The following is a 23065-nucleotide window of genomic DNA, read 5'->3' as shown; positions in this document are numbered from 1 at the left end:
TTTGTAATATTTGTAATACATTTATTTCTTATTAATATAAATCATTTGTTTATTTTTTTTATTATTATTTTTTATATTTTTTGACGCCTCCTTGGGGGGATTTGAACCTGTGATCCCGTGTAGTATTGCAGTGTACTGTAACATCACTGATCTCCTATGTTTTCCCATGCACTGAAAAGCAAGCAGAGATCTTGAAAATAGTCAAAAATTGAATCACAGAAATAAAAAAAATGTTTTTCTTTTTTTTTTGTTTTTTTTAAATAAAAATGGTTCACCCGTTTTACATTTTTCAATTAGACCACATTTTGTTAACACCTACAATTACACCCCAAAGCAGTTGTACCCCATAAAGTGTTTTTTTTTCTGACCTTTTAATGCCTAAATATATTGGGGGGACTCTTATTTTCGCCAATCGGCTGATTAAAGGAACCCCAGTAACTCACTGAGAAGTGGAACAGCGCCATGCGTTCTGTAGTGGCCATGAATGGTACTGCAAGTTCTCTCCCATTCACTTGTATGGAGCTCTTAAAGGGGGACTCTGCACAAGATTGCAATTTTTGTAAATTAGGGCAATTTGGCAAAACCAGTTTATTTACCACCTTTAACCCCAGTCCTCCGACACGTATAGATTGGGAAGGGGTTAACTCTTTGAGTCCCAGGACATTTAGTCACTGACCACAATGGCTGTTCTTCCCGCAGAACCGAAATGTCATTATGCTGCCCTGCGGTATACAGGCTATCCCCTGCCAGCCGGTATCCATGGATAAGAAGTTGGCAGCGCTGCCCAAACTACTAGTGTGGAAAGCAAGAAGCCGGCGTCACATCGTAAACTAGCGGAGGAGCAAACGTCGGCACCGCGGGCATCGCCCTGACACATATCCCGCCCCGAGATCCAGTCCATAGCTGTGTCTCCATGAATCAGCAAGGGAACCCACTCCTGCCATAAACACGTCTCCTGGTCCGCAGAACTGGCTCTCACTTCCCTGCGCCCACTGGGAGCCCGCGCAGCATGGCAGCACTGAGTCATGCAGAGGGAGGGAGAGGATCCTGCCAGTCCTGCTACTACGGGCACACAAGGGCCTGAGCACGTCTCATCCTCTGGGCAAGAAAAAACGCACTGCGGAGAAAATGGGAGGAAATTACCGTTTATATGGAAGCCGAAACACCAGCAGGCGACATGTTATATACACCAGGTGCTATATACACGTGTAATGACCAGCACTTACCACCAGGTGGCGCTTTAATAGCTCAAAATAGCAGGACTCTTCTAATAATGTCTCTGTTACCTACTATGTCAGACTATTCCCAGTCTGCCGCATATTACATGCTTTATATAGAGGGAGCTATCGCCAATATGGAGAATCGGAGATGCAGACTACAACATTTGTATACACCGGTGTTCACCTATACTCCACAGTGGAAGCTGTCATTTCGGTCTGCGCCTCGTTTCGGCCTGTGCCTCATTTTCAACCCAGGTCTCGTTTTCGGCCCAGGACTCGTTTTTGTCCTGTGCCTCGTTTTCATCCTGTGCCTCGTTTTCTGCCTGTGCGCCATTTTCAGCAGGTGCCTCATTTTTGGCCTGTATCTCAGCCTCGTTTTCGGCTTCTGCCTCAGTTTCTCCCCGTGCCTCATTTTTGGCCTGTGCCTCATTTTTCAGCCCGGGCCTCGTTTTCAGCCCGTGCCTCGTTTTCAGCCCGTGTCTCGTTTTCAGCCCGTGCCTTGTTTTTAGCCCGTGCCTCGTTTTCAGCCCGTGCCTCGTTTTCAGCCTGTGCCTCGTTTTCAGCCCGTGCCTCGTTTTTAGCCCGTGCCTCGTTTTTAGCTCGTGCCTCTTTTTCAGCCCGTGCCTTTTTTTCAGCCCGTGCCTCTTTTTCAGCCCGTGCCTCTTTTTCAGCCCGTGCCTCTTTTTCATCCCGTGCCTCTTTTTCAGCCTGGGCCTCGTTTTCAACCCGGGTCTCTTTTTCAGCCTGGGCCTCGTTTTCAACCCGGGTCTCATTTTCAGCCTAGGTCTCATTTTCATTTTCATTTTCATTTTCCGTGCCTCATTTTTTACCCGTGCTTCTTTTTCAGTCCGGGCCTCATTTTCGGTCTGTGCCCCGTTTTCGGCCTGCGCCTGTTTTCGGTAGGTGCTTCGTTTTTGGCCTGCACCTCGGCCTCATTTTCGGCCCAGGCTTCATTTTCGGCCTGGGCCTTGTTTTTCAGCCTGGGCCTCGTTTTCAGCCTGGGCCTCATTTTTAGCCCGTGCCTCATTTTCAGTCCGTGCCTTGTTTTCCTTGTTTTCGGCCCGTGCCTCGTTTTTGGCCCATGCCTCGTTTACAGCTTGTGCCTCGTTTCTGGTCTGCACCTTGTTTTCGGCCTGCACCTCGTTTTTGGCCTTGGCCTCATTTTCGGCCTGCAGCTCGGCCTCGTTTTCCTGCTGTGCCTCAGTTTCCATCCGTGCCTCATTATTGGCCCGGGCCTCGTTTTCAACCAGTGCCTCATTTTCAGCCCGTGGCTCGTTTTCAGTCCGTGGCTCGTTTTCAACCTGTGCCTCGTTTTCAGCCCGTGCTTCGTTTTCAGCCCGTGCTTTGTTTTCAGCCTGTACCTCGTTTTCAGCTCATGCCTCGTTTTCAGCCCGTGGCTCGTTTTCAGCCCGTGGCTCGTTTTCAGCCCGTGGCTCGTTTTCAGCCCGGGCCTCGTTTTCAGCTTGGGCCTCGTTTTCAGCATGTTCCTCGTTTTCAGCCCGTGCCTCGTTTTCAGCCCGGGCCTTGTTTTCAGCCCGTGCCTCGTTTTCAGCCTGTGCCTCGTTTTCAGCCTGTGCCTCATTTTCACCATGTGCTCTGTTTTCAACCCGTGCTTTGTTTTCACCCCGTGCCTCATTTTCACCCCGTGCCTCGTTTTCACCCCGTGCCTCGTTTTCACCCCATGCCTCGTTTTCACCCCGTTCCTCGTTTTCACCCTGTGCCTCGTTTTTAGCCAATGCCTTGTTTTCAGGCCTTGCCTCGTTTTCAGCCCGTGCCTCGTTTTCACCCTGTGCCTTGTTTTCAGCCCGTGCCTCGTTTTCACCTGTGCCTCGTTTTCAGCCTGTGCCTCGTTTTCAGCCCGTGCTTTGTTTTCACCCAGTGCCTCGTTTTTACCCAGTGCCTCGTTTTCACCCCGTGCCTCGTTTTCACCCCGTGCCTCGTTTTCACCCAGTGCCTCGTTTTCACCCCGTGCCTCGTTTTGACCCCGTGCCTCGTTTTGACCCCGTGCCTCGTTTTCAGCCCATGCCTCGTTTTCAGCCCATGCCTCGTTTTCAGCCCGTGCCTCGTTTTCGGCCTGTGCCTTGTTTTCAGCCCGTGCCTCGTTTTCAGCTTGGGTCTCGTTTTCAGCTTGGGCCTCGTTTTCAGCTTGGGCCTTGTTTTCTGCCTGTGCCTCGTTTCCAGCCTGGGTCTCGTTTCCAGCCCGGGCCTCTTTTTCAGCTTGGGTCTCGTTTTCAGCTTGGGCCTCATTTTCAGTCTGGGCCTCGTTATTAGTCTGGGCCTCGTTTTCAGCCCGGGTCTCGTTTTCAGCCCGGGCCTCGTTTTCACCCTGTGCCTCGTTTTCAGCCCGTGCCTCGTTTTCAGCCCGTGCCTCGTTTTCACCCCGTGCCTCATTTTCACCCCGTGCCTCGTTTTCACCCCGTGCCTCGTTTTCACCCCATGCCTCGTTTTCACCCCATGCCTCGTTTTCACCCCGTTCCTCGTTTTCACCCTGTGCCTCGTTTTTAGCCAATGCCTTGTTTTCAGGCCTTGCCTCGTTTTCAGCCCGTGCCTCGTTTTCACCCTGTGCCTTGTTTTCAGCCCGTGCCTCGTTTTCACCTGTGCCTCGTTTTCAGCCTGTGCCTCGTTTTCAGCCCGTGCTTTGTTTTCACCCAGTGCCTCGTTTTTACCCAGTGCCTCGTTTTCACCCCGTGCCTCGTTTTCACCCCGTGCCTCGTTTTCACCCAGTGCCTCGTTTTCACCCCGTGCCTCGTTTTGACCCCGTGCCTCGTTTTGACCCCGTGCCTCGTTTTCAGCCCATGCCTCGTTTTCAGCCCATGCCTCGTTTTCAGCCCGTGCCTCGTTTTCAGCCCGTGCCTCGTTTTCGGCCTGTGCCTTGTTTTCAGCCCGTGCCTCGTTTTCAGCTTGGGTCTCGTTTTCAGCTTGGGCCTCGTTTTCAGCTTGGGCCTTGTTTTCTGCCTGTGCCTCGTTTCCAGCCTGGGTCTCGTTTCCAGCCCGGGCCTCTTTTTCAGCTTGGGTCTCGTTTTCAGCTTGGGCCTCATTTTCAGTCTGGGCCTCGTTATTAGTCTGGGCCTCGTTTTCAGCCCGGGCCTCGTTTTCAGCCCGGGCCTCGTTTTCACCCTGTGCCTCGTTTTCAGCCCGTGCCTCGTTTTCAGCCCGTGCCTCGTTTTCACCCCGTGCCTCGTTTTCACCCCGTGCCTCGTTTTAACCCTGTGCCTCGTTTTCACCCTGTGCCTCATTTTCAACCTGTGCCTCGTTTTCAGCCCGTGCTTCGTTTTCAGCCCGTGCTTTGTTTTCAGCCTGTACCTCGTTTTCAGCTCATGCCTCGTTTTCAGCCCGTGGCTCGTTTTCAGCCCGTGGCTCGTTTTCAGCCCGGGCCTCGTTTTCAGCTTGGGCCTCGTTTTCAGCATGTTCCTCGTTTTCAGCTTGGGCCTCGTTTTCAGCCCGTGCCTCGTTTTCAGCCCGGGCCTTGTTTTCAGCCCGTGCCTCGTTTTCAGCCTGTGCCTCGTTTTCAGCCTGTGCCTCATTTTCACCATGTGCTCTGTTTTCAACCCGTGCTTTGTTTTCACCCCGTGCCTCGTTTTCACCCCGTGCCTCGTTTTCACCCCATGCCTCGTTTTCACCCTGTGCCTCGTTTTCAGCCCATACCTTGTTTTCAGGCCTTGCCTCATTTTCAGCCCGTGCCTCATTTTTAGCCCGTGCCTCGTTTTCAGCCCGTGCCTCGTTTTCAGCCCGTGCCTCGTTTTCACCCCGTGCCTCGTTTTCAGCCCGTGCCTCGTTTTCAGCCCGTGCCTCGTTTGCAGCCCGTGCCTCGTTTGCAGCCCGTGCCTCGTTTTCACCTGTGCCTCGTTTTTAGCCTGTGCCTCGTTTTCAGCCCGTGCTTTGTTTTCACCCAGTGCCTCGTTTTCACCCAGTGCCTCGTTTTCACCCCGTGCCTCGTTTTCACCCCGTGCCTCGTTTTCACCCAGTGCCTCGTTTTCACCCCGTGCCTCGTTTTGACCCCGTGCCTCGCTTTCAGCCCGTGCCTCGTTTTCAGCCCGTGCCTCGTTTTCAGCCCGTGCCTCGTTTTCGGCCTGTGCCTTGTTTTCAGCCCGTGCCTCGTTTTTAGCTTGGGTCTCGTTTTCAGCTTGGGCCTCGTTTTCAGCTTGGGCCTTGTTTTCTGCCTGTGCCTCGTTTCCAGCCTGGGCCTCGTTTCCAGCCCGGGCCTCTTTTTCAGCTTGGGTCTCGTTTTCAGCTTGGGCCTCATTTTCAGTCTGGGCCTCGTTATTAGTCTGGGCCTCGTTTTCAGCCCGGGCCTCGTTTTCACCCTGTGCCTCGTTTTCAGCCTGTGCCTCGTTTTCATCCCGTGCCTCGTTTTCACCCCGTGCCTCGTTTTCACCCCGTGCCTCATTTTCACCCTGTGCCTCGTTTTCACCTGTGCCTTGAATTGTAGAATGGCACCAGCAGAATTCTGCACATCCTACAGCCATTGTACATGTGAACTATCGCAGGACTCTCCTTCCGGTCATGGACACTGTCTTCTACTAAAAAATAAAACTCATCCTGTGCTGCAAATTAATAGAGTAATGTGATCAGTAGATGCCAAAAAATTATTAATTTGGACATAAATATGGTGCCTAAAGCCTGTTTGTTTTCCAAGGTGCTTCTGCAGTTTATGGAATGATACATTCAGTGTGTCAGGTACTCTCTGCAGCCTTTCCACCATAAAAGCAGATTGAGGTGGTAACCCTGCTAGTCGTCAGTGCTTACTTTGCTTTTTACAGCATAAATATGGTGCACGCAGCCACCAACGAGGCTTTTCCGGGTATTTTAATCCTTAGAATTAGGCAGGTTGATACAGTGTGTCAGGTACTCTCTGCAGCCTTTCCATCACAGATTGAGGTGGTAACCCTGCTAGTCATGAGTGCTTACTTTGCTTTTTACAGGATAAATATGGTGCACGCAGCCACCAACCAGGCTTTTCCGGGTGTTTCATAGTCTTTAGATTGAAGCAGATTGATACCATGTGTCAGGTACTCTCTGCAGCCTTTCCACCAGAGAATGACACACAAAAACAGATTTGGGTGGTAGCTCTGGTAGTCATCAGTGCATACTTTGCTTGGATATGGTGCACACAACCACCAACCAGGCTTTTCTGGGTGCTTTATAGTATTGTAGAATGAGGCAGGTGTCCACGGGTGTGTCACACTTGACAGACAGTCCTGTAGTTTCCAGTTGTATATGGTCGCAGCATTTCCTACACAAGATGCTCTGACTTTTCCTTTTTTCCTGCTTAGAGTTTATCCCTTTACCTTTAGGACCCTGCTGTTTTCTTCACCTTTTCAGCTGTTAATCTTCAGGAGGAACTCCGGCACACTACCCCAAGGGGAGGAAAAGAACCCTTGGGGTAGTGTGCCGGAGTTCCTCCTTGAGATTACTATATTTTTCTCCAGAGCACCTATATGGTGATGCGGGGCGTTAATCTATAATCGTTAATCTTCAGCACTTCCCTTTGTGTCTATGAATACCCTCATTCCCCTTAGGGGTACTTCTCACATAGCGAGATCGCTGCTGAGTCACGGTTTTTGTGACGCACCAGTGACCTCATTAGCGATCTCGCTGTGTGTGACACTGAGCAGCGACCTGGCCCCTGCTGTGAGATCGCTGCTCGTTACACACAGCTCTGGTTCATTTTTTGGATGTTGCTCTCCCGCTGATAAGCACACATCGCTGTGTGTGACAGCGAGTGACCAACAATCTGAATGTGCAGGGAGCCGGCGTCTGGCAGCCTGCGGTAAGCTGTAACCAAGGTAAATATCGGGTAACCAAGCGAAGACCTTTGCTTGGTTACCCGTTATTTACCTTGGTTACTAGCATCCTCCGCTCTCAGGTTGCCAGTGCTGGCTCCCTGCTCCCTGCACACGTAGCAGTTTGCTTATTAACCCGATGTGTACTCTGGCTAGGAGTGCAGGGAGCCAGCTCTAAACAGCGGTGTGCGCTGGTAACCAAGGTAAATATCGGGTAACCAAGCGCTTGGTTACCCGATATTTACCTTAGTTACGAAGCGCAGCATTGCTTCCACGCGTCGCTGGGGGCTGGTCACTGGTCGCTGGTGAGATCTGCCTGATTGACAGCTCACCAGCGACCATGTAGCGACACACCAGCGATCCTGACCAGGTCAGATCGCTGGTGGGATCGCTGGAGCGTCGCTAAAGTGTGACGGTACCTTTACTCTGTACTGGTGACAGATCTAATACCCTTAATAAGTCTTCAGTACAAGCAGTCGGCTTGTATTCATCTGGAGAAACCTTGCTGTTGTTTCAGTTCCTCTCCCTGAATCATCTGGAGATACGTTATCAGTTTACTTCCCCCTGTTTGTTATCCCCGTGTGTTCTTTAAAGCTTAGTGGGATTGACTAAGCGCTCATACCATCCATTCCCTACCTAGGCGATATTTCAGGGTCAGTCAGGGTCAGGTATCCTGCTCGGCGCATAGGTGCGGAACCTATCTAGGTACATCAGGGGAGCCAGGGGGCAGCAGAAGGTTTGATCAGGGGTCACCATCTCCCCCTTCCCTAGACACAGGGTTTCCACTCCCTTTTGCCGTTTGCGTGGTACTTCCCTGTACCTAGCATCACAGCAGGTTGATACAGTCAGTTACTCTCTGCAGCCTTTCCATCAGACAATGACACATCAAGCAGATTGCTTTGGTAAAAGTAAACCTCGCGGTCATCAGTGGGTGCTGTGCTTCATTTGCTGCATAAATATGGTGCACACAGGTTTATTTACAATATGCCGTCTTAATGAATAAGATTTATATATACACTAGCTGTAGAACCGGCGATGCCCGGATAGTAACTAAGTGTCTCTGTCTCTATTCCACTTTCTCTCTTTCCCACTCTCCCTTTCTGTCTCTATCTCTGTTTCTCTCTCTATCTGTCTTTATCTCTGTCTCTATCTCTCTGTCTTTATCTCTGTCTGTCTCTATCTCTGTTTCTCTCTGTCTCTCTCTATCTGTCTTTATCTCTGTCTCTATCTCTCTGTCTTTATCTCTGTCTGTCTCTATCTCTGTTTCTCTCTGTCTCTATCTGGCTTTATCTCTGTCTGTCTCTATCTCTGTTTCTCTCTGTCTCTCTCTCTATCTGGCTTTATCTCTGTCTGTCTCTATCTCTGTTTCTCTCTGTCTCTCTCTCTATCTGTCTTTATCTCTGTCTGTCTCTATCTCTGTTTCTCTCTGTCTCTATCTGTCTTTATCTCTGTCTCTCTCTATCTGTCTTTATCTCTGTCTGTCTCTATCTCTGTTTCTCTCTGTCTCTATCTGTCTTTATCTCTGTCTCTATCTCTCTGTCTTTATCTCTGTCTGTCTCTATCTGTCTTTATCTCTGTCTGTCTCTATCTCTGTTTCTCTCTGTCTCTATCTCTCTGTCTTTATCTCTGTCTGTCTCTATGGCTATGTGTGCACAGTGCGTTTTTCGCGGCGTTTTTGTGCGTTTCTCAGGCGCGTTTTTGGCCTCAAAACTGCATGACTTTGCTTCCCCAGCAAAGTCTATGAGTTTTCATTTTTGCTGTCCGCACACAACTGTTTTTTAAGCTGCGTTTTTGAGATTGAAAAAAAAAATAGACATGTCAATTCTTTCCTGTTTTTTTCTGCGTTTTCCGCCCATGCAATGCATTGGAAAAACGCAGCAAAACGCAGAGATCAAAAACGCAGCAAAACGCAGCCAAAAACGCACCAAAACGCATGCGTTTTTTGATGCGTTTTTTCGACGCAGGTGTGTTTTTGTGCATTTTTAGCGGCCAAAAACGCACAAAAACGCAGCGTCAAAAAAACGCAGCGTGTGCACATAGCCTATCTCTGTTTTTCTATCTCTCTGTCTTTATCTCTGTCTGTCTCTATAGGTACCGTCACACTAAACAACTTACCAGTGATCCCAACAATGATACAACCTGATAGGGATCGCTGGTAAGTGGCTAGGAGGTTGCTGGTGAGATGTCACACTGCGACGCTCCAGCGATCCCACCAGCAACCTGACCTGGCACGGATCGCTGGAGCATCGCTATACGGGTTGCTGGTGAGCTCACCAGCAACCAGTGACCAGCCCCAGCCAGCAGCGACGCACTGAAGCGATGCTGCGCTTGGTAACTAAAGGCTACTTTACACGCTGCGATATCGGTCCCGATATCGCTAGTGTGGGTACCCGCCCCCATCTGTTGTGCGACACGGGCAAATCGCTGTCCGTGCCGCACAACATCGCCCAGAGCCGTCACACATACTTACCTGCCCGGCGACGTTGCTGTGACCGGCGAACCGCCTCCTTTCTAAGGGGGCGGTCCGTGTGGCGTCACAGCGACGTCACTGAGCGGCCGCCCAATAGAAGCGGATGGGCGGAGATGAGCGGGACGTAACATCCCGCCCACCAACTTCCTTCCGCATAGCGGCCGGGAGGCAGGTAAGGAGAGCTTCCTCCTTCCTGCGGTGTCACACATAGCGATGTGTGCTGCCGTAGGAGTGACGAACTACATTGTTACAGCTGCAGTAACGATAATTGAGAATGGACCCCCATGTCACCGATGAGCGATTTTGCACGTTTTTGCAACGATGCAAAATCGCTCATCGGTGTCACACGCAGCAACATCGCTAATGCGGCCGGATGTGCGTCACCAATTCCGTGACCCCAACGACTCCGCATTAGCGATGTCGCAGCGTGTAAAGCCCCCTTTAGGTAAATATCGGGTAACCAACCCGATATTTACCTTGGTTACCAGCGCACGCAGCTACACGTGCACAGAGCAGGAGCCGCGAACACTGCTTAGCGCTGGCTCCCTGCTCTCCTAGCTACAGTACACATCGGGTTAATTACCTGATGTGTACTCTGCTACACGTGCAAGAAGCAGGAGCCGGCACTGACAGTGAGAGCGGCGGAGGCTGGTAACAAAGGTAAATATCGGGTAACCAAGGACAGGGCTTCTTGGTTACCCGATGTTTACCGTGGTTACCAGTGTCAGCAGAAGCCGGCTCCTGCTGCCTGCACATTTAAGTCCCCTTTACACACTGAGACTTTCTAGCGATGCATGCTGCACAGCAGGAAACAAAGGACCAAAGAATGGTCCTGAACGATTTGTAGCAATCACAACTTCACAGCAGGGGCCAGGTCGCTGATGTGTTTCACACACTGCAATGTCGCGGGGAGGTCGCTATTACGTCACAAAACCGGTGACGTTACAGCGATGTCGTTTGCGATGTTGCAGTGTGTAAAGCCAGCTTATCTCTGTTTCTCTCTGTCCACCTCTGTGTGTCACTCTCTCTCTCTGTCTCTACTGAAATCATTTTACCTCACACATAACCTTCTTATACTAACAATGTCCTGCGTTGCCTATAGCAACCAATCACAGCTCCTATTAATGACCTGTAGCTCCCAGCTCCATTGACTTTAATGTAAGCAGGTTTTTTGGTGAATAACTGTAAAGCGCGGGGGTTAAATTTTCTCCTCAAAATATAGTCTATAAAATTCCCTGAGTCACATTAGGCGTCTGTGCAAAATTTTGTGATTGTAAATGCGATGGTGCAGATTCCTTTAGCGGACATACACACATATATACACACACATACATACATATACATACATACATACATACATACACAACCACACATACATACACATACATGCTTACACACATACGCACACATACACACACATACATACATACACCCACCCATACACATACACACACACACCCACCCATACACATACACACACACACACCCACCCACCCATACACATACATACACACACCCCCATACACATACATACACACACCCCCATACACATACATACACACACATACACACATACATACACACCCATACACATACATACACACACACCTATATACACACACATACACATTCACATACATATACACTCATACATACACATACACTCATACATACACACACACATGCATACACATACACACACATATACATACTGTGACGACCTGGGCCCTGAACGTCTTGGGGCACACGTCTGGCAGCGGGATCAAGACACACACAAGCACTTTGTCACTTAAAGAATCTCGGTGATTTATTCACATCCTCATAAACCACGCAGTGTAATGGGCCACAGCCACTTTCCCGCAGGACAATGTCTCACTGTCTGTTTAAACTGCTGATTGTTCATACAGTTCATTCTCTGGCATCAGCCAGTATAGTCCCCTTTCTGGGGTGTTACCTGCCAGTAGGTTTGCAGGCTGTCAGTCTGCCTCCATCCAGTCCAGGGAGACTCTCACACTGGGCTCAACATCCCGGCCCATGGACACGTTCCAATTCCTCACAGCCTCAGTGGATTCTGCAGCTCCCTGACATTTCAGAGCCCTCACTAGCTCTGTATGCACAGGATCTGCTGCACATGTGCTCCAACCAAGATGGCTCCCACCAGCACACAGAGATCATGTGACAAACGACAGCTCCATTAAATCCCATGAGACACACCTACGTATGGGAGGTATGTGGATGGTCAGTCCCGCCCATCACTTCTGACCATCCCATGAACCCAGCCCTGAATGTGTACAACAATCCTCATGGAACTACAAGTCCCAGAGAAACATTCCAGGTTCAGATCACAGAGGATTTCCCCCTCTGTGACACATACCGGCCATCTACCACATTGCATCCTTACATATCCCCCCCCTCTGTTCCAACTTGTAGGGTGGAACACTCGACAACCTACAGTGACCCTGAGACAGGGCATTAGGGAAACCATACCCTACCAGTCGAATGGGCCCTCTACGAAAACTTGGAGTTTCTGCTCCTGACCGACCATCCGCCACTGTCACCAAACCCTCCTCAGTGAACCCTCTTCTCAGACACGTCCGCCGGTCCGACATATCGTTCCATAACTGTCTCCAACGGTCAGTGTGGTAGTGAGACACCCCATCAGTCAAAACTACCGTGCGGCCTGACTCTGCGCTAACCAGTCCACTAGAGGGGCTCTTGTCCAGGTACCTCACAACCGAGCCGACAGGAGATCTCCCACAACTAGACCCTGCACACTCTCTGTTTGCCAATCTACTATGGCCTCTTCTCTTATGACGTCTTAGGTCACCTTTCCATCTCCGCCTTTTCCCACCACCACTTTTGGCTATGGACCAGTCACTCCCTCCATCTTTTCTTTCAGATTTTGTCTTAGAGGGCTTGGACCCTTCAGAGTCTGTGCCATAGCCTGATTTATAGGTAGGTCTTCTATGACCTTGGCTCCTTTCCCTACAGGACCTACTTTCCTTGCCAGTGAAGGCAACACGTTCATCAGGTGGACCACACTTCTTCTCTGGGCCCTGGCCCGAAAGCGGTCGTGACCTCAAACTCACTTGACAAAGTATCTCTGCAATCTTCTGTCTTTCAAGATCCATTTGCTTTAGTTCTTCCAGGTATCCCAGGCGGTATTCTAGGAGAACTCGTACGTTTTCAACACACTCCTTTGTTCCCGCCATGACACATGGAACCATACCAACTTCACAGGGTAACCTGGCTTTATGATAAACCTTAAGTCTTACTCTCGTCACACCGGATGTATCAACCATCTCCTGCATGACTCTTCCATTTCTGCCAATCAGTTTCTTGACAAGTTCTCTGGGCACTTGTGTGACCTCTTCCACAAAGTCCAACAGCCTTCGAGCTGTTTTCACTGCTTCTTCAGTTTTCCCATAGATTTGGAATGTTCCACTGTGCTCTTCTAATTCAATCGCTGTAATACCTGGAACCTTCCTGGCTTGCTGAATGTTACTTTTCAGCGCTCTTAATGCGAGCCCAATTAATGATTTCTTCACCACCACAACTTCCTGAAATTCTGCAGTGAGCTGCTTCATACACTCCAAGCGTCTGGTGTCTTCTTCCATCTGTGCCGAGATGAGCCATTTCGTGCGAAGACACTGCAGGTGCATGTCACTCAGGATAGCCACCCGCTTCTTTGTGACATTACTGGCAGAGCACACCACCAACCGACAAGTCTCTGGGGCAAAGTACACTTCACAGGCCCCTACAGCCTTCTTAAACGTCTCATGCATCGACTTATGGGCACAGGCTTTTCTTAGGTCTTCGGGCACATCTACCATGCACTTAAAGAATGGACCGGTTTCTTGACCTTCAAGGAAATTAGACCATTCCTTTGGTCTCTTGCATCTATCTTTTTCTCTCATGCACGGCTCCACCTCTTGAGTTACACACTCTTCCGGTTCAGCTCCAGCCTCAGAGCCTTTGGGTTTGCTACTCTTCTTAACCAAGACAATCTCTATGTCTTCCATCTTGGTCTTACCAGGCAGGTCACTCAGGCTATCAGTTCCTGATAAGACCTCTGGTCCAGACTTCACCTCATCAGAGACTCTTTTCACTTCTGCAGCACCAGCTGTCTCTTGGGTCTTCACTGCGTTACCTTCAACTTCCTTGCGGGTCTCTGCAGTGTCACATTCAGTCCTCTTTTTTTCTGCAAGGGTGTCACACCCTTCAGCGTGGTACTCTGTTCCTCTTAGACCTTTGGCCCCGTTTTCACCCTTCATCACCCCAACACTGGGTAATTTACCGGTCTGCTCACCATGACCTCTATGGATTTGTACTTCACCAACTTTCTCCAGGATTCCTTGTCCTGTATTACCCTCTAGGATTTCACCTCCCACAGTGCTCTTGTCCGACAGACCTTCTGCTTCATGCTTGGAATCTATAGGAGACACCACCATTACTGCTTTGGTTGGCTCATTTTTTGACATTTCACCCTGCTGATGTCTGTCGTTACAATGTGTCAGTTCAGTTTCTGATACCTCTTTCTTGTGTAGGACATCGCTGTCTGACTCTACCTTAGCAGTTGCTACTGGCAATGTGTTTTCCTCGACCAGGTACTTCACTTTCTCTGCACCCTCAGACGGGATACCTTGCACAAGCTTTTGGCGCTTATTACGTCTCCGGCGTCTGGAGGAGGTTTTACCCTTCTCAATTGTCTGTACCTCACTGCACTCTCTTGTCCTTTTATAAGAGTCAGTGTCCATTCTGGAGTCATCGTCACTCCCCCTGGCGTCCTGGACTATCATGTCCCCACTTAACCAGATATCTGCCTCCCTTTCTGGAGCTACCCCGTTTTTAACGGTCACACTATTGGTTATTCCCTTAGTCCCTATGTCACCAAGTTGGGTCCGTCCATTTTCTTTGGTCACCCCTAACTTAGGACAGTCAATTTTAGAAGGTACTATCTCCTCCTTACCACACATAACTCCACAACAAGGACCCCTTTTCACCTCCCAATGTGGTAGGGTTTCCTTTGGGCTGTTCTGGCTCTTACACAAGCAACCGTATACGTCCCCCTGCTTCCACAAGTGCACAAATAATTTAGAGTCCCAACCTATAATAATTGGGTGCAGCAAATCTGAGACTACACCAACATCATGAGAACCACTGTCCCTGGCTGTCTTTATGACCACGCTGGATACTGGGTATTCTGTCTCATTATTGTGGGTGCAGCTGACGTGGATCTTCCTTCCAGGAATCAAGTTGACATCAGAAGTGGCCCTCACCAGGGTCACCAAGCTCCTTGAGTCTACGACCCCTGTTACAGATTCCCCATCCACTTCCACGGAACACAGACGTGGCTTCTCGTCGGATGGGTGGTCTATACCGCAAACCGGGCACTTGTGGCATGAACACTGTTGTCCCTGGCTACAGTCCATCTGCGCCACTTCACCCTTGGATTTGGGATGCTCTGCACCATTTTGGGGGACCACCGCTTTCTGGGACTCCTCCCCCTTTTGGGCATCCACCCCTTTATGGGACTCCATCCCCTTATGGGCAACCACCCCTTTATGGGACTCCACCCCCTTATGGGCAACCACCCCTTTATGGGACTCCACCCCCTTATGGGCAACCACCCCTTTATGGGACTCCACCCCCTTATGGGCAACCACCCCTTTATGGGACTCCACCCCTTTATGGGCAACCACCCCTTTATGGGACTCCACCCCTTTATGGGCAACCACCCCTTTATGGGCTTTCTGTGGCTTCCTTGCAGTGTCCTTAGATCCCAGTTCACACCGTTCCCCTTTATCTCCCTGGGTACCCTGTGCCCGTACTGGCCCCAGAAGGGAATTCACAAACTGGTCCACTGCTGCCACATCTCTGCGCACTGACAGCTCCTGCTGTCCACACACAAGGAACTGGTACAGCTCCTCCATAACGTCCAGGCTTGCGGCTCCACTCATGGTCGCTCAGCTTTCCCGGAACTTCGTGGACCCGCCGATCCACCGCAAGCTGCTTGAGTGCGCCGTCAATTTTCGTGGACCCGCCGATCCACCGCAAACCGCTTCAAAAAATTTTTTTCGTGGACCCGCCGATCCACAGCAAGCAGTCCGTATCCACAAGAATATGTCCTAGGCCGTTGCCCTTAGCAACCAGGCTGTGTTGCCCCTAGCAACCAGGCTGCGTTGCCCCTAGCAACCAGGCCATATGCCCGCATTCTCCACCATAATGTGACGACCTGGGCCCTGAACGTCTTGGGGCACACGTCTGGCAGCGGGATCAAGACACACACAAGCACTTTGTCACTTAAAGAATCTCGGTGATTTATTCACATCCTCATAAACCACGCAGTGTAATGGGCCACAGCCACTTTCCCGCAGGACAATGTCTCACTGTCTGTTTAAACTGCTGATTGTTCATACAGTTCATTCTCTGGCATCAGCCAGTATAGTCCCCTTTCTGGGGTGTTACCTGCCAGTAGGTTTGCAGGCTGTCAGTCTGCCTCCATCCAGTCCAGGGAGACTCTCACACTGGGCTCAACATCCCGGCCCATGGACACATTCCAATTCCTCACAGCCTCAGTGGATTCTGCAGCTCCCTGACATTTCAGAGCCCTCACTAGCTCTGTATGCACAGGATCTCCTGCACATGTGCTCCAACCAAGATGGCTCCCACCAGCACACAGAGATCATGTGACAAACGACAGCTCCATTAAATCCCATGAGACACACCTACGTATGGGAGGTATGTGGATGGTCAGTCCCGCCCATCACTTCTGACCATCCCATGAACCCAGCCCTGAATGTGTACAACAATCCTCATGGAACTACAAGTCCCAGAGAAACATTCCAGGTTCAGATCACAGAGGATTTCCCCCTCTGTGACACATACCGGCCATCTACCACATTGCATCCTTACAATACATACATACATGCATACACACACATACATACATTCGCATACATACACACATGCATACATACATATATACATACACATACATACACACACACATACACTTATCTTTATATATTAGATTGTGTCAGGTACTCTCTGCAGCCTTTCCACCAGTAGCTGACCCATCACACTGTGGTTGGTGGTAAACGCGCACCCTGCTGGCTGTTAGTGGGTATTGCACCTTATTATAGGAAACTAGGCTGCATTCACTTGTTTGTTTTCTGAGTATTTTTGCTGTTTGTCTTTTTACATGTCAGACCTATGAGCAGAATGAATGGTTGCTACATCTCGCAGGGAAGCTACTAGCAAATGACCCCACAGCAACCTCCCTTCTGGATTTCAACCCCTTCCAGGAGAAAGGACCCCCCAGGTAACCAACTTAACATGTTCTGAATATGTTATATCCTGAAGGTTCCCCGTCGTACAGGACTTTCTCATTATCAGTGACTGTGGTGCCCAATAGCAGCACCACGCCGCTTTTAAAGTGACAGTAGCGCTGAATGTAACTCTTTCTGTAATTCTGTTGCGGAGTGTCTGAAATAAATATGCTGCATCCGGTGGTAAAAACTGGTACTGCAAGTAAAAATTAAAATAAACAACAAGAGGACAAGAGTAAAGTGCAAAATATACGTAATTTTTATTAAATACACAACAAGAAAATATGTAGTTAAAATGGTACACTACCAAAAAATCTTAGGGATACATACACATTAGACCCAGACAAATTCATAGTAGCCTATCCAATTGATCAAAAGTTTAATTGTAAACATCTATGTTAAATGGCGGCTAATAGATTGGGAGGGTCTAATATGAATAATGTGGGTAAATCAAGGAGGGGCTGCTTTTAGAGTTGTAGTACACAAGTCAAATCAAACCATGATTCCCCACCATGTATTGGTAGGAAATCATGGTGATCATGCTGGAAGCACCGTGGGGAGGTAAATATTGGTACTAGACCAATAGGAATAGCATCAAATAACCATACAACACAAGTGTGCAGGGTAAGGGGATTCTCTTACCTAAAGTGCTGAAGTGCAGTATAAGTACAAAAGAAGGTACGATGTGACCAGCAAGGAATAAAGCAGTCCCAATAAAGGTAGAAAGGTCTCCCTATAGATGGCCAAAGGTCTCCATCCGACGCGCGTTTCGCGGGGATTCTTTAGCTTTATCAAGGTGGGGAACCAAGGTAGGTACCTTGGTTCCCCACCTTGATAAAGCTATAGAATCCCCGCGAAACGCGCGTCGGATGGAGACCTTTGGCCATCTATAGGGAGACCTTTCTACCTTTATTGGGACTGCTTTATTCCTTGCTGGTCACATCGTACCTTCTTTTGTACTTATACTGCACTTCAGCACTTTAGGTAATAGAATCCCCTTACCCTGCACACTTGTGTTGTATGGTTATTTGATGCTATTCCTATTGGTCTAGTACCAATATTTACCTCCCCACGGTGCTTCCAGCATGATCACCATGATTTCCTACCAATACATGGTGGGGAATCATGGTTTGATTTGACTTGTGTACTACAACTCTAAAAGCAGCCCCTCCTTGATTTACCCACATTATTCATATTAGACCCTCCCAATCTATTAGCCGCCATTTAACATAGATGTTTACAATTAAACTTTTGATCAATTGGATAGGCTACTATGAATTTGTCTGGGTCTAATGTGTATGTATCCCTAAGATTTTTTGGTAGTGTACCATTTTAACTACGGTACATATTTTCTTGTTGTGTATTTAATAAAAATTACGTATATTTTGCACTTTACTCTTGTCCTCTTGTTGTTTATCCTCATTATGAGTAGTGCTGGCACCCTCCCTGCCTCACTTTGGTAGGCTTGGTGCTTACATTTAATGGCTCTTTTTGTGAGTTATGTGTTGTAAGTAAAAATTAAAGTATTACACCATGTCCATTCATATTACTTCATTGTGTAATGCAGGGTAGAACGGGACCTCCAAACTTTAGGATGTATGAAAATGAGATTCTTAAAATGGACATGCCCTTTAATTTTCTGTGCTTAGCGACCTTCTCTGCTGTAACTCCCCACTCTGAAACTCCCGTCCGTCCTGGTTACAGTAGTGCACACTTATTCATCCCCATCACTAAAGCTACTGCAACATAAAAGGAATTAGCAGAGGACTCGCAAAAATGACCGCGACGTCCAGTTTATTGTTCATTTTGCTTTATTGCCTAATACCGCGGCCCGCTCAACAAGTTAGATAATCACTGCCTGGGACAGCGCCAAGTCTCAGCCCGGATTAGGTTACACCTCCCCCGTATATTAAATCCAAGAGAGTCCTGCTTCATGTCACCTTTACCAAGAGTATAATCCCTGATGAGGCTTAGGGCAGCACATAAGGAGTTAACCATACTTCGTATGCAAGTATAGAAAGTGCTTATGTCACTTTAAATAATTTATTAATAAGTCTTCATAACAGTCAGTGCTCTATTTCCTTATACAGAGCTCAAAATCCCCTATGTGGTCATCGAAAAATGATAAAATATTGGCTATCTGCACTCACCACTATAGGGAGCTCCCTGTATACAGAGATACATGATAAGATCCTGTCTGCAGCCACCACTAGGGGGAGCTCCCTGTATACAGAGATACAGGATAAGATCCTGTCTGCAGCCACCACTAGGGGGAGCTCCCTGTATACAGAGATACATGATAAGATTCTGTCTGCACCAATCATTAGGGGGAGCTCCCTGTATACAGAGATACATGATAATATTCTGCCTGCAGTCACCACTAGGGGGAGCTCCCTGTACACAGAGATACATGATTAGATCCTGTCTGCAGTCATCACTAGGGGGAGCTCCCTGTATACAAAGATACATGATAAGATCCTGTCTGCAGCCACCACTAAGGGGAGCTCCCTGTATACAGAGATACATGATAAGATCCTGTCTGCAGCCACCACTAGGGGGAGCTCCCTGTATACAGAGATACAGGATAAGATCCTGTCTGCAGCCTCCACTAGGGGGAGCTCCCTGTATACAGAGATACATGATAAGATCCTGTCTGCAGCCACCACTAGGGGGAGCTCCCTGTATAGAGATATATGATAATATCCTGTCTGCAGCCACCACTAGGGGGAGCTCCCTGTATACAGAGATACATGATAGGATTCTATCTGCAGTCACCACTAGGGGGAGCTCCCTGTATACAGAAATACATGATAAGGTCCTGTCTGCAGCCACCACTAGGGGGAGCTCCCTGTATACAGAAATACATGATAAGGTCCTGTCTGCAGCCACCACTAGGGGGAGCTCCCTGTATACAGAGATACATGATAAAATCCTGTCTGCAGCCACCACTAGGGGGAGCTCCCTGTATACAGAGATACATGATAAGATTATGTCTGCAGCCACCACTAGGGGGAGCTCTCTGCATGCTGTGTTATTATGGAACTCCGTGTATAAGTAAAAATCGCCTTTAAGGACTAATTTAAAGGGGAAAATTCACTATAGAGCGGTATTATATAGAACATTTTTTTTTTTATCCCAACTCCCACAGTGTCCCCCATTTAATATGCCAATTACCCAGGCCCTCTGACCTGACACGGTTTATTAGCGCCGGTGATATACGCACACGCGCTTCTATTGCCGAAACATCTCACCTCAGCCGCAGAGGAATTACGGTGAAACGCGAGACCCAATCTTAAAAAAGTAGTCCCCCCTATTAATTGCCGGAGACTTTACACACTGGGATGACTTTATATCTGCGGCTAACAGGCCCGAGCTGAAAACCGTGAGGGGCTTTTATGGCTTTTAATGAATTTATGTCTCTCCGCCGAAGTCCTCGCTTTGATTTACAATTAGAAGGAAAACCCTGCAAAGAAGTCTCCAGATAAAAAAAAGAAAACAACGGCAAATCGCATATATATTAAAGGCACGGACGGAATAATAAAACTCATGTTTCGGCTTATTCCCCACCCTCGCCGCCTTTGTCAGGTCGTTAATTTTGACAGAAAACACAGTTCCTGTTTTTCCCTCCAAAAACCTCTCAGCTGTTCGGCCGGGGGGACAGCTGTTGCCCTCTGGAACTAATTACAGCTGTCTGTGAGATTTACCCCCCTCCTCCTCCCGAAATCTCGAATATTGCTTCTAATTTTTAACGCATACAGTTGGAAGATGTCATGACACCAGGCCGCTTATGTGTATACGACCATGAAAGCCCCCTCCTCCCCTCTCGCAGCTGCTACCGGGCAACATGGAGTACGTTGCGTTAACTATTTCTCTGCAAGAAAGACGGAGCTGAAAACATTAAATTCACTTTAAAGGGGAACCGTCACAAGATCAAAAATGTCCAATTTTTTGCTTTTATATTATTCCCGTGGCTCCCCTGAGTATTCCATGTTTTGTTTTTCTAAAATCCGACTTACCGTTCCAGAGATATGGGCCGTTTTATTCAGTGTTACTTTTCATGGAGGCTCACAGAGTAACCCGCCCCTTAGAGAATTCTATAAGCCACGCCCTTTTATAAAGGCCATAAAACAAGGAGTACTGAATAAAAAGGCCCATATCTCTGGAACCGTATGACGGATTTTAAGAAAACAAAAAGCTACATATTCAGGGGAGTGGGGATAATTAGCCAGGAGGAAAAACTGGACACTTTTGATCCGGTGACAAGTCTCCCTTAAAGGTCATTTTTCCTTTTAAAATAGCATTTTGGCCACCCTGGAGGGCATTCAACATTTTTAGGGTCCTGAAGGGAACCTGAAGGCTATGCAGGGCTGCATCGCTTTATTGGTACACATCTTTCTAGACTAGATACTTTTGGAAAGCCAGTACAGCTGCCCCATGTTGGGACTTTTTTTTTTTCTTATGGAAAGATGTATTTTTTTTTACAAGTTTCCCGTAATTTGACGATTAACCTGATAGCTTCTGGGGGAGATAGGAATGACACTTCCTAAGGTATTCATTTTTCTCTGTCTTCTGCCCCCTGCAGGTGGATCAGAGGAGAGCACTTCAGATACAAGTTCACCCGCATCTGGGGTACACATGCCTCCGAGGGCAAGTGGTGGATCCGGAAGAGGATAGCCCCCTACTTCCCACCTGTCAATCTTCAAGGACTCAAGAAATATTTCCAGTCTCGGTCTTGGCCTCTGCCTTCAGCACCAACCAATCACGAATAAGAATATATACCTATAATGCAAATTATAGCGCCAGACCCCTCAACGAGCTCTTATTAATGCTGCTCACATTACCGCACCAAGGGCTATGTAGTACAGGACCAATTTTATACACAAGCACACATCCCTTTAATTTCTGGAAACTGCAGACAATAAGAACAATGTTTTATCTCACTTTTAGCTTAACGCTGGGGGCGCTGTTGCATTGTTGTCTATGGAAAAAATCCAATTATGAACACAGTGGTGAGAATTGGTATTGCATGTGAATTGTAAAGGATAAAATTAGTCAGAAGCTCCGCCCATGCTTAGGGAAAGTTGAATTAGACAATCTACCATATAAAAAAATATAGTTCTGTTGAATTATTTAAAAAAAATAACTTTAAATTTAAACATATACATAAATATTCTTTAGACTTGTGCAAAATAGTGCATCTATGGAAATGCCCTTTAAATACATATTTTTTAAAGGATTTGTCCAAAGTCAAAAAACAATTGTTAAATCAGTGCCACACCCGTGCACAGGTTGTGTATGGTATTGCATGTCAACCCTCTGGAGCTGTACAGCAGTAACATACATAGACAGGGATGGCGCTGTTTATGGAAGAAAGCAGCCATGTTTTTCTAATCGTGGACAACCCCTTTAATATTAGCTTTTTTTCCATTTTATGTGATGTACAGATGTAGCAGAGCCATAAAATACGCACTCGTCCGTCTATGCACAAGTGGGGCGACTGCTGCGGCACAGCCACTTCTGGATCCCGGCCATCGCTCACAGTGAATTGTTGGATACGGCGTGCAATGCAACCTGCTGCTTTCAGTAATGCTCGGCGGGATTGTGCTATGTGCGGGAATTCCCTGCAAAACACGTCCCAGCTGTTCTGTTCTGTGCAAACCATAAAACCCTAAACCCTTCGGGCCTGGAATTCCGTCCATTAGCCGCATGCTTATCTACCGGGGCTTTAATGATCCGTGCAAGGTTTCTACAAACGCACAGATTTGGAAAAATAAAGTCAGAAATAAATGTTTAATTTTTTTTTTTTTTCTGTAGAATTGACCAAAATCAATAAATTTTGATACTTTGAATTATTTTCCATTATCGCGAGCGATTTAATTGCACATTGGTGACATCTTAGACTCCACAGGCGCAATTCACACCAATGAATGGGAGTCTTGGCAAGGTAATTTCCTAATATATTTTCTTTAAGTTCTGCAAGATCTCTGATTGCTGTCATTGAACGAAAATCTGAAAAAAAAATAATATATATATATATATATATATATATATATATATATGCTCCTTTCCCCCCCATACGTTTAGAAAAATTCTAAATAATGTGAAAAAAATAAAAATGTCATGTTTTATTTTTTAAGATCTCTGCTTGGTGTCATTGAACGAAGATCTGAAAAAAAATATATATATTATATATATATATATATATATATACACAGTTAGGTCCAGAAATATTTGGACAGTGACACAATTTTGGCGAGTTGG

At 47.8% G+C, this 23065-nt stretch overlaps 1 protein-coding gene across 1 annotated transcript in view; it reads left to right on the top strand.

Annotated features, from left to right (window-relative positions):
- LMF1 (lipase maturation factor 1) overlaps positions 1-22656 on the top strand; it is a 220815-nt gene extending 198159 nt beyond the window's left edge. The window contains exons 8-9 of the mRNA XM_075319458.1: positions 16685-16797; positions 21387-22656. Of these exons, the coding sequence (XP_075175573.1) occupies positions 16685-16797; positions 21387-21573 (300 nt within the window). The 3' untranslated portion in view covers positions 21574-22656. The remainder of the gene's footprint in view (positions 1-16684; positions 16798-21386) is intronic.
- Positions 22657-23065: the final 409 nt, after the last annotated feature.

The sequence above is a fragment of the Anomaloglossus baeobatrachus genome, chromosome 7 (genome assembly GCF_048569485.1).
Source record: "Anomaloglossus baeobatrachus isolate aAnoBae1 chromosome 7, aAnoBae1.hap1, whole genome shotgun sequence".
In the NCBI taxonomy this organism is placed as follows: Eukaryota; Metazoa; Chordata; class Amphibia; order Anura; family Aromobatidae; genus Anomaloglossus; species Anomaloglossus baeobatrachus.
This window is presented reverse-complemented; position numbering and strand designations above follow the sequence as displayed.